Source organism: Epinephelus fuscoguttatus, linkage group LG22, assembly GCF_011397635.1.
Source record: "Epinephelus fuscoguttatus linkage group LG22, E.fuscoguttatus.final_Chr_v1".
NCBI lineage: Eukaryota > Metazoa > Chordata > Actinopteri > Perciformes > Serranidae > Epinephelus > Epinephelus fuscoguttatus.
This window is the reverse complement of record NC_064773.1, coordinates 2,650,933-2,663,220: the sequence shown is the minus strand read 5'-3', so window position 1 is coordinate 2,663,220 and position 12,288 is coordinate 2,650,933. Positions and strand designations below refer to the sequence as shown.

The following is a 12,288-nucleotide window of genomic DNA, read 5'->3' as shown; positions in this document are numbered from 1 at the left end:
ATACACGTAAACATGTTAGTCTGACTTAAACCGGACTTTTAAAATACACATAAACATGTTATTCTGACTTAAACCGGACTTTTAAAATATGACTTAAACCGGACTTTTAAAATACACGTAACCATGTTAGTGCGTCTTAAACTGGACTTTCAAAATACACGTAAACCTGTCAGTGTGAGTGAAATGGTCCTGCAGTGAATGTGTCACAGTGGGACTAACACACCCAGATCATGTGACTCCTGCATGTATACAGTCAATCAGACCCAAACTGGCCGAGGCGCTCTGAGCATGCTCCACAGTTTCCGCCCCGGGCTTTGACCCGGAAGTCCAATAGCATTAAATGTGTAAGAGAAGAAGAAGCCGGTAACAACATGGAGAAATCTACATCCAGAGCCGTGACTTTTTGGACGGACCAAATGTACAGAGCTGTAAAGTTGTCCACCATGGTAGCAGTTAGCTGCTAGCTAACCGTAGCTAACTTGTTTGTCCATTGTTTGGTCTGTGACGTAATAGGTCAACAGGAAAAAGGTCCAATACTAACAAGCTGAAAGGAGGCATATCTCCACCTATCGTAGAGGAGTCGCACATACTTGGCTCAATAAATGGATTCCCCTCCCGTGCTTGTATACTGGGACAAGGACAGTAGGCCAGTTAGATGTCCTCGTCCAGCTAAAATAAAAGTTGAATCAATGAAATAAATAAATGTCTCAAACCTAAAAAAGATTCTCTCTGATATCCAACTTGGAAATCTTTAATTCACACTCAGAATCCAGCAGCTGTTGAGGAAGTGAACTGACCTCACCTCCTAAAGTCTAACACAGTAACTGTATGTGTGTGTGTGTGTGTTTGACTCACAGCTCCTCCAGGAAGTGCAGGTTGGTCAGAGCTCCGCTGGACAGCACAGTCAGATTATTCATACTGAGATCCCTGCAGAGACACAGAGAGGAGTGACTGTTAACGCCAGGAAGTATTTACATCCTTTACTGCAGCAAAAGTACTAAAACCACACTGTGAAAATACTCAACTGCAAGTAAAAGTCCTGCAGTGAAAATGATACTTGAGTAAATGTACTTAGTTACATTCCACCCCTGGTTAATGTCCGCTCACAGCTGTCTGTTCAAACACTCCATGATTTATATTCAGTAAATAAAGTGACAAATAAATGAATAAACAAACATTATATACATTTAAATGATTAAACTTTCAGGACAAAGAATAATGTTCGTATTAAATTATTTGCTGTACTGAAGCTTTTATAAACGACCGTGAACAGGAAAGACATTCAAACAAGATACAAACTGTTGATTAGAAATAAAAACACTGAACTAACAAACTCATTAAAGAGACATAAAACACACAGAGTTCATTCAACACTTAACGCACACACACGTTTCACATGTAAAAACATTTAGTTTGACAAAGCATCCAGTCATACACTCACACACACTCACACACACGCCTTCAAAGAGCTGCTGAGAGTCAACACACACACCTGAGTGAGAAACAAGACGGAGTTACTGGAAAGAGACGGAAAGCAGGATATAAAAAAAAAGAGTGAATGAAACCAGAGTTTGTCTTCAGAGGTGGAAGAGGTACTCGAGTAAAAGTACTAATACCACTGTGTAGAAATACTCTGTTACAAGTAAAAGTCCTGCATTCAAACATTTACTTAAAATGAGACAAATAATTCCTTTAACACGTTAATAAAAAGCTGTGTATTTAAAGAAGGATGCACATTTAAACTCTGTATTTTCGATGCACATCAGGCTCAGGTGGATTTTCTGAACATTTTTGTGTAAGACCTCGATACACAAACCTGCCGCACAGGGCCGCCCATAAGGAGGAAACGTTGTAAAGCTCTCTGGAGCCCAGCTGCTAGGGGGGGGGGCCCATAGCAGCAATAATCATGTTCATCCTTCACATAAGCAGTTTTACTTGGAAACAAAATATTCACCAGTCACCAAATTTAAAACAACAACAAAACAAACAAATAAAATCTGAGGGTTGAAGCCCTTTCAGCCAACAGCAGGAAGCAGCTGCTGCAGCAGGTTTTCAGCTTCACTTGGCTGAAGTCACATCATCAACATCACCATAAATATTACCCAGCATTCATCACTGCATATCTGACAAAAATGTAAAACAAGAAAGTAATAATTTAATTGAGTTATTTTTTTTACGTATAATTATAAATTTTATATCTTAGATTTTAAAAAAGTATATAATTTTGTTTTAGATAGTTAAAGGGATAGTGCACCCAAAAATGTAAATTCAGCCATTATCTACTCACCCATATGGCGAGGGAGGCTCAGGTGAAGTTTTAGAGTCCTCACATCACTTGCAGAGATCCAAGGGGAGAGGAGGTAGCAACACAACTCCACCTAATGGAGGCTGACGGCGCCCCAGATTCAAACGTCCAAAAACACATCATTGAAACCACAAAATATCTCCATACTGCTCGTCCGTAGTGATCCAACTTTTTATGTCGGGGCTTCAGGACACTTGGATCACTACAGACGAGCAGTATGGAGATATTTTGTGGTTTCAATGATGTGTTTTTGGACGTTTGAATCTGGGGCGCCGTCAGCCTCCATTAGGTGGAGTTGTGTTGCTACCTCCTCTCCCCTTGGATCTCTGCAAGTGATGTGAGGACTCTAAAACTTCACCTGAGCCTCCCTCGGCATATGGGTGAGTAGATAATGGCTGAATTTACATTTTTGGGTGCACTACCCCTTTAAGGACTTCCTATAAAAAGAAAAAAGAAAACCATGACGTAGATAAGTTCCCTTTTTGGGAACATATATAGCAAATGGCATCATTTATAAATTAATAATATTCTTTTTTTTAATCATATCAACACAGAAACATTTCCAAAGTGGCAACCTGAATCACTTGCAAGGCCCCGCTATCTCTACGGGCCCCTCCACCCCAGGGGCTGCAGTGCAATCACACTGCCTGCACTGTCAGTATTTAAGTCCCTGAGTCAAAGTACCGTGCCAGAATTATATTATATTAATGTATTCGAATTCTTGATGCGTTAAGTTTTTCATGCCCTCTTATCTGTTGTTGTCAATGTAGATGCACTGAAGCTGTGCCAAAAAGAGTGAGTGACACCGTCACAGTGCGCAAGTGTTCCTAAGCACCTGATATTTGGGGCACAGTGGCTTGAGACTAACAAAGTTTAACCTTTGAAACTCAGCAACCAATCACAGCTCGCAGATCTCTTTTCTTTCTTCTACATAAAATCAGTCTCTGGTGAGGTCAGAGACGTTGATCATTTTTGCGCAGAGATACCCAGAGCTGTACATCTGTATTATATTTTAATACATTCATTTTCTGTAAGTGCTTATCCTGTTTAGGGTCGCAGGGGGGTGGAGCCTATCCCAGCTGACATTGGACGAGAGGTCACCAGACTATCACAGGGCTGACACATAGAGACAGACGACCATTCACTCTCGCGGACAATTTAGAGTCACCAGTAAACCAAGATGTCTTTGGACTGTGGGAGGAAGCCGGAGCACCCGACACGGGGAGGACATGTGAACTCCACACAAACTCCCCCACTGAGTCTGAACCAAAAACCCTCTCGCTGTGAGGCAACAATGCTAACTACTGTACAGCTGTGCCGCCCTATACTTTAATACAAACTTTAAAAACAACACGTGGAAGACAATCAGGTCCAAACTCTGGATTTCCTGGTGAGTAGGTGGTGATGGTCGCTTAGCAACCTGCCTCTGCGTTCTTGAAAGTTGGCTCAGAGAATCAACGAGTGCTCAACCTCATGTTTTCCAGGCTGTAAAAGACGCAGCGTGTGTCCCGGCCATTAATGTGTTCATCACTTTAATGTTGCAGCTGGTGAAGGTGGAGCTCGTTTTATGGACTTTATATAAAGCTGAGTGGATTAATCTGTGATAACACATCATTATTTTTAATTGATTTTATATTCTGTATTAATTATCTGAATCTAAGTAAGCAAAACTGTCAGATGAATGTTGTGCAGTAAAAGTAAAATATTTCCCTCTGAGATGTCGAGCTGAAGTAAAAAGTAGTATCAAATGGAAATACTTAAATTTGTGCTTAAGCACTTGAGTAAATGTACTCAGTTACTTTCCACCATCAAAAACAAACTGGTCTCTGAAGGTGTTTTCAGGTGCAGGTGAGACGAGGTGACATCACAGCCTCTGATTGGATGTGACGTCCTCTCGTCTTATCTGCCCCTCGTCTGTCTTTGTGTCGTCTGATAACTATCGGCAGGTAGCGTCTCTCCACTCAGGAGGCCTCGGGTCTGAAAGGAAGTGGAGACAGACTGTCTCTGTCCAACACACACACACACACACACACACACACACTGAGGGTGTGTCTGCAGGTTGAATACACTGGTTGTTAAGAAACTTTCTCAACACTCCATAAAGCCTGTTAATGTATGTGTGTGTGTGTGTGTGTGTAGCTTTACAACAGCTACACACACACACACACACACACACACACACACACACACACCCCTACAGAAAGTGGTTTGTTAGGACTTATTTTAGCAGAACGTTCCTTTACTCTGAGCAGACTAACAGCGTTACGGCTGAGTGGCTTTTACTGCTTCAACACACACACACACACACACACACACACACTCATTAGACGGCACGCTCTGCAACATTCTCTACATGTGGTCACATATAAACAGTCACAGCTGGAAATCAAACCAGGTACATTTACTACAATAAAGTTTTGAGATATTTTACTTGAGTATTTCCTGTTTCTAATTCACTGCATCTAAAATGAGCTCCACCTTCACCAGCTGCATCATCTGTATCATCTCTAGTCAACGACTCTCTGTGCTTCTGATCTGTAACGTTGACAGGAAGTGACCATCATGAGACGGCGTATCATCTCTAGTCAACGACTCTCTGTGCTTCTGATCTGTAGCATTGACAGGAAGTGACCGCCATGAGACGGCGTATCATCTCTAGTCAACGACTCTCTGTGCTTCTGATCTGTAACGTTGACAGGAAGTGACCATCATGAGACGGCGTATCATCTCTAGTCAACAACTCTCTGTGCTGTTGATCTGTAACGCTGACAGGAAGTGACCACCATGAGACGGCGTATCATCTCTAGTCAACGACTCTCTGTGCTTCTGATCTGTAACGCTGACAGGAAGTGACCACCATGAGACGGCGTATCATCTCTAGTCAACAACTCTCTGTGCTTCTGATCTGTAACGTTGACAGGAAGTGACCACCATGAGACGGCGTATCATCTCTAGTCAACAACTCTCTGTGCTTCTGATCTGTAACGCTGACAGGAAGTGACCACCATGAGACGGCGTATCATCTCTAGTCAACGACTCTCTGTGCTTCTGATCTGTAACGCTGACAGGAAGTGACCACCATGAGACGGCGTATCATCTCTAGTCAACAACTCTCTGTGCTTCTGATCTGTAACGCTGACAGGAAGTGACCACCATGAGACGGCGTATCATCTCTAGTCAACAACTCTCTGTGCTTCTGATCTGTAACGCTGACAGGAAGTGACCACCATGAGACGGCGTATCATCTCTAGTCAACAACTCTCTGTGCTTCTGATCTGTAACGCTGACAGGAAGTGACCACCATGAGACGGCGTATCATCTCTAGTCAACAACTCTCTGTGCTTCTGATCTGTAACGCTGACAGGAAGTGACCACCATGAGACGGCGTATCATCTCTAGTCAACAACTCTCTGTGCTTCTGATCTGTAATGTTGACAGGAATTTGCAGCTTTTCAGACTTTTTTTTGTGGAGGAGGATGATAGTGATGGTGGCTGTTGTGCTTCAACAATACATAAATCCGCTCCTCTGATTACCCTGCTGGCTGTGACCTATGATGTCATATGACCTCACATATTTACTTGATGCTCAGATTATTCTAACAGCAGAGCTTTTATTTTGAAACGACTGGAATCATCATCAGTATTTCTATTCAGTATGTTTCTGTATATCATCACTTGTTCACACAGTTCTGTCACGAATTCCTGTTGGAACATGATGAACATGATGACATTTGTTATACTGCAGATGGAAGTTCATACGTCTCTATGGACGTTTCGGTCTCTTTTTATTTGAATTATGTTGTACGAGGGAGCGTTAGTGCCTAAAAATGTGCACAAAGAAAAGTCTAAATATTTGGAGGAAAGGTCTAACTGTGGGAATAAAAGTCTTAATTCTTAGAGAGCAGAAACTGTAATTCTTTGAGAGTAATGTCAGAGATTTACAAGGGAAAAATGTTATACTTTCAAAATTCAAAGTTGTATTATTATGTAAATAAAGTCAAAATGTCTGGGGAGGAAAAGGTACATTTCAGTATAAAAGTCAAGTCAAAAGTACATACGTAATATCTTACTATATAATGACGAAAACTCTGTGTGTGTTCCACGTTTTTCTCCTCACTGACTTGGTCAATCCACGTGAAATTTGACACAGTGGTAGAGGGTCATGGGAGGATGCCAATGAAGCAATATTACATCAATTGGCCAAAGGGGGGCGCTATAGCAACCCATTGAAATGTCCAACTTTGAATGGGCATATGCTGTACATAATCATGGAAACTGTCAGTGTGTCATTCTGTCAGTCAGTCATTCTGTCTGTCCCACGTTTTTCTACTCACTGACGTGGTCAATCTATGTGAAACTGCACATAGGCATTGAGGACTGGCATAGGTAGAAGGTGACAAAGCTACCAGTGGCTATGGACTAGTTTTATATTGATTAAGTAATATTTTGAGAATAAAGTCAAGATTTACTTACAAAAAATCCTCAATATGGTCAAACACAAAGTCATATTATAGTGTGAAGTAAAAAATGTAAAAAACATATTTTTTGCAAACAAAGTCAAATGTTTTTGGAGAGAATATTAAATAAGTAATCAATTAATATTTTCTAGATGAGAGAAATACGGAGTCGACTTTTTTTTTAATCAAGTAAACAAAGTAAGAGAAACGCATCAAAATCTTATTTTTCAGATTTAAGTCACAACATTAACCAAATTAAGTAAAAATATGGAAAAATAATTTACGTTTTTAGATCAAATTTTTTTAATTACTCAAAGTCACAAATGTACAAGGAATGAGTTCTAATACTTTATCTGAAAAATAATTAAACCTCTTCTCATAATTTTACAACTTCTACTAAACTTTTTTTTTTTTAATCTCTGATGTTTTTTTGCCCTAAAACTACGTCAAACCTTTAAATCATACGTCGTGTTTGATGCTCAGGATGAAGGTTTTTTGATGCAGTATTAGTTTGAGATGATTTCACCTTTGATTTTAAGACTTTCCACTTTTTATTATTGGATATTTTACAGTTTAATCCACAGTAAATGATCATGAGTCACAGTTTGAGTCACAGACACGATGTTGTAAAGTTCAGATCTTTGATTTTAGTTTTCTGTGTGAACTGAGAAGAAAAAGAGGGACGTATGAAGAACAAGAAAGACAGAAGGATGAAAGAGAAGACGAATACATTAGCCATGTTGTGTGTTTTTGTGTCTCAGTAATAGAGCTGTGTGTGTGTGTGTGTGTGTGTGTGTGTGTGTGTGTGTGTGTGTGCCATCTTTTTTCCGTCTCCTCGGGCTCGGACTGATGGATATCAGACGATTATTCAAATGTCGCAGAAAGACAAACTCTGCAGAGAGACAGAAAAGAGAGTTGTGTAGTTCGGAGGCGTAGTGTGACAGCGAGGCCTCTCTCTGGTTTTGTCCTCTTTCACTCTTTCTGTCTTTCTTTCAGTCTGTTTCAGGGGGGTGGGGGGCGGGTCAGCGGGGGCCCCCCGGGGCGAGTGAACGCGGGGGGTTTATTCCCCGATCTGTAGCTGCCTCCTCCCAAAGAAAAAGATACCACCAGGATAAACAGCAGCTCTGTGCAGATCTTTTCTTACACTGCAAACAAACAGTGTGAGACTGTAGAGAGGAAGATTTAATTATCGCTTAGGATCTCAGGCGCACATTTAAATAAAACCTGAAGCTTTGGTAGAGATAACGAACCTTAGAGCTGCCCTGCGGAGGTTTGTCTCCGTCAGCTCTAACAAACATGTTGAAGATATTTCCTTCATTATTAAACATTTGCACATTTTTTCTAACAGGTTTGAAACCTGACACGTTTACTTCTTCTTCACTGCCTTTATGATACATACTGTCGCCTGTAGGTCACTGAAACACTGTGAAACCACCACTGGTGAGACTGTTTATCAGTAGTGATGGAAGAAGTACTCAGATATTTTAATATGTACACGTTTATATTTATGAAAACTGATATTTTCCTCTCCGTTTTGGAGTTTCAGATCTATCTAGGTTTAGGTCACTAGGTCTACTAAAGATTCCTCTAAGGTTCACATTCTTCTGAACTCCCGTTACTGTCTGTCCCTGCTAAAGTGCAAAACAGAGCGTTGAGGGAACAATGACATCATCTCCCTCAGTTTGCTCATGCCCACTGTTGGTTTGTTTAATGAGAAGGTTTCAGAAACAACAACAACAAGGGCGCACTACTACAGCTTTCTTTTTTTTTTTTTACACTTTGCTCGCACTGCTCGGTCTCGTAACGACTTTACACCTAAACGTAATATTGCTACACCACTTCACAGACAAACGAAGGCGTCAACTGCTCTTGTACTCCACCCCCATTCTGTAGCAAAAACGCCTAAAATGACATACCCAAATTAAAATGTCTGTAGCTTCTGAACCGCTCTGACTACATGCATGCATGAGGTCTTGCCAGAAAGAAAACTCCCTGAAGTTTCTTGTGAAAGTGTCAGAAACACTCTAGGTGATACAGAGACAGAGTAATGGGCCTCTGAAGTCAGTAACAAGTTGAAGATTTTGCCTAAAAAAAAAAATGTGTTTCAGGATGAATGACACAGAGACACCATTAAATATCACCAAATAAAGCCATATGAAACGTGAAAGTTATGATCCCACTTTCTAGACGGTGTATCTCAGCCAAAAACAGTGGTAGGAGTGAGACTCTTACCTTTTATAAAACAGCTAAGTCCCCGCTAACATGGGTGAACCCTCAATATTTAAAATTAATGATTGAACGTAGATTAACTGACATGGAACTACAGAGATGGCATGAGAAATTACAAAGCAACCCTTTATGTGATAGTTATAAATTGTTTAAAACTGATTTCACTTTTGAACCTTATCTGATTATGTTAAGACCTGCCCAAAGAGTTTGTTTGTCTAAGTTTCGGTGTGGAAATCATAAGTTACCTATCTCTGAGTGCAGGTATGATCGTGAAAATGTCCCCCGGAAATGTACTCTTTGTTTGACTGGCAATCGAGGAGACGAATATCATTATTGTGTGTTCTTTTTTTGATAAAGAGAGAAGAGAGTTGGTCGGACAGTTCTACAGAGCAAATCCAAATATTTATAAGTTTCAAAAGTTAATGTCATCTCAAAAAGTAAAGGTCTTGTCAAATTTGTTGAAACTTTTAAAGAAAATCTTGAATAGTTTCTCTTGATTTGCTTTGACTTGTATGTATGTACACAAATTCTGTTTTATTTATTTTGTTGTGCATTGGCTGCCGCCTGTTTTGATTTGTTAATGTTATTTTTTTTTTGTCTGCCCCTTATACCCCGGGGAGGGGTCAAAAGGAAAATAAATGAAAAAAATAAATAAATAAATGAAAAAATAAACAGCTCCGCGTAAGATTACGAGTAATCCTGTAATCACTCATCGCAATTTTGGACTTTGTGTGTTTAGGCTGCGAAATACATAATAAATAAAAGAAAAACGATGTTATTTTGAAAAGTCGAGAGCTTCCTGAATCTGGCAATAGCAAACATCACATGGTTTGATGATGTATTGCGCCTGGGAGATACCATTTAACAGAGGAGGAGGGGAGCGAGGACGTCGGCGTTCTGGTGGAGTTAGAGAGGTTAAAGTTGGCCAGAAACAACAGTTATGGATCTGGCATTTGATGTATTGTTGACGCAGCCTTTATCACCACCCACTCATCTGGCGAGTATTTGGAGTTGATTTTGCCTTCTCGTGTGGACTGAGATATTTTGTAAAACAAAAGTCGTGTGAACAGAATTCTGTTTTTAACCGAGGGGAAATGTTCGTTTCAAAAACATCCACATGTAGACAGGACCTTAAAGCTCCCATACTCTGCTCACACTTCTACTCAAAGATGTTTACCTGCTTTAATGTCAAAAAACCACATAATTTTTCTCCCACAGTCTGCATGAATATACCTGTAATCACCATCTGTATAGAAGGCTTCATTGAAATGACATCACTTGTTTTGGGACCATGTTTACTTCCTGTCAGCTGATGTCATTCACACACGCTGATAAACATCCCAACAAGAAATACAAATGGTCTACAGAGTATACTTGTGACATCACAACGTCACAAACGTCCTGACGACTTGTTTAAAGGCACAGTCTCTGAATATGAACTGTGGGCTGAGCGTTTTGATACTTTCACAGTATTTATATACAAAAATAAATGTTGTATAAATTATGAGTATGAGTATTAATTATATTATATACAAAAAGACACTGAAATCTAAGTTTTCACGATATGGGACCTTTAAGTGAAAACAGCAACACCAAAGTAGAAATACTCTGTAACAGGTAAAAGTCCTGTATTCAAGATCTCACTGAAGTAAAAGTATAAAAGTATCAGCATCAAAAATATACTTAAAGTACCAAAAGTAAAAGTAGCCTTAATACAAAAAAGCTAATTCCAGAATATTTTATATTACTGTACCATAATTATTGATGCATTTATATACCTAGTCACTAGAATAAATGCTGACATTGTACGTTTAAAACCACAGGTATGTTACATTTGTACGTGCGCAGCGATGTCTCTGTAAAAAAACAACTGCTTCTGACACATTGATGAGTCCATTAAAAACAAGTGGTATTCATGGAAATATCACCACTGGAAACAACCAGTTCTGTTGTTTGTTGGCCTTGAACAGTGGTCTGCAGCTTGGCAGGCGTCTCTCCTGGGTGACACGCCATCCACCATCCCCTCCACCTCCTGTTCACAAAGTTAGCTCATACACTGCGTCACTTTAGAAACACTGATATGACATGTATGAAACGTGCAAGCCACATATCCATGGTTACGAAAGCTAAATCTGTCAGATAAATGTAGAGCAGTAAAAAGTAAAATATTTCCCACTGAGGAGAAAGAATCTTAAAATGGAAATACTCATGTAAAGTTCAGGTACCTCGAGATTGTAATCGAGTACAGTCCTGAAGTAAAAGTCACATCAAACTATTGGCTACAGATCAGTGATGTGATGGAGAGGCCAGCTGAGCTCAGGACGCCCAATATGGCTGCCAAAAGGGGCGGAGCTCAAACGATCCTTCATATGTACATCAGCTCATTCATCAGAGTGAAGCTGAACACATTCCTGTTCTGTGCTGTCAGTCAGACGCAGAATGGAGACTTACAGAGCATTCAGACTGCAGACCGCTCTGCTTAGGCATGCAGCGAGTGTACACACACACACACACACACACACACACACACACACACACACAAAGGCTTTGACAGATGGCAGTATTCAGAGTGATGGTGGTCAGACAGACAGACAGATTGTAAGCTGACTCTCCCTGATGTCCGTCTGTCTGTCTGAGATCAGTTACTGTTTCTGAGACAGTCGTCAAAAGTTCTCACGACCCACCAGGAAGTTCAAATACTCATCATATCAGCCCGCCGACACAGAGAAATACACGTTCTGAGCTGAGCGTCGTATTCAGACCTTTATCCTGAAGTTAAAGTAGTAACACAGGGTAGAAATACTCCTCACAGTTTTACTCAAGTAAAAATACACAAGTCAAAATGGACTTAAATGGAAATTTTTCCGCATTTTACGTGGATGTCCGATCAGCTGCAAAATCTGTTGCTCTTCCTGAATGCAGCGCCGTCATCTGAGCCAGCAGTGATGTGTTTGGAGGCGGGAAGAACGACAGACGAGCTCTTGCAACTCGTTTCCAATGCAGTTTTTCTGCAAATGGCAAATAAACTGATTCTGATTCTGAGGTTGGATTTTACCTCCAGAAGCCAGGTGGCGCTCTAGACTCAAAAACAGAACTTCCTTGTTCTTTTTGCTTGTGTTACAAGCTATCTACATGTCTAACACCAAAAATGGCATCCCAGAATATGTGTGCAGATAAGGGTGAGGATGCATTTTACCTCATTTTGGGTGACTCGGATATTCCATTGTCGGCTATTCGTACAGCTACAGAAATACAGCAGAGACTGATGCTCCACCATTCCTAAACTCATGTTCCTCT

The 12,288-nt window shown here is 40.4% G+C and overlaps 1 protein-coding gene across 6 annotated transcripts in view; it reads right to left on the bottom strand.

Moving 5' to 3' along the window:
- The window catches only part of LOC125882625 (leucine-rich repeat-containing G-protein coupled receptor 5-like), an 80,390-nt gene that overhangs the window by 39,969 nt on the left and 28,133 nt on the right, over positions 1–12,288 (bottom strand). For all 6 annotated transcript variants that reach the window (XM_049566422.1, XM_049566421.1, XM_049566423.1 and 3 more), the window contains one exon: positions 856–927. In XM_049566422.1, the coding sequence (XP_049422379.1) occupies positions 856–927 (72 nt within the window). The remainder of the gene's footprint in view (positions 1–855; positions 928–12,288) is intronic.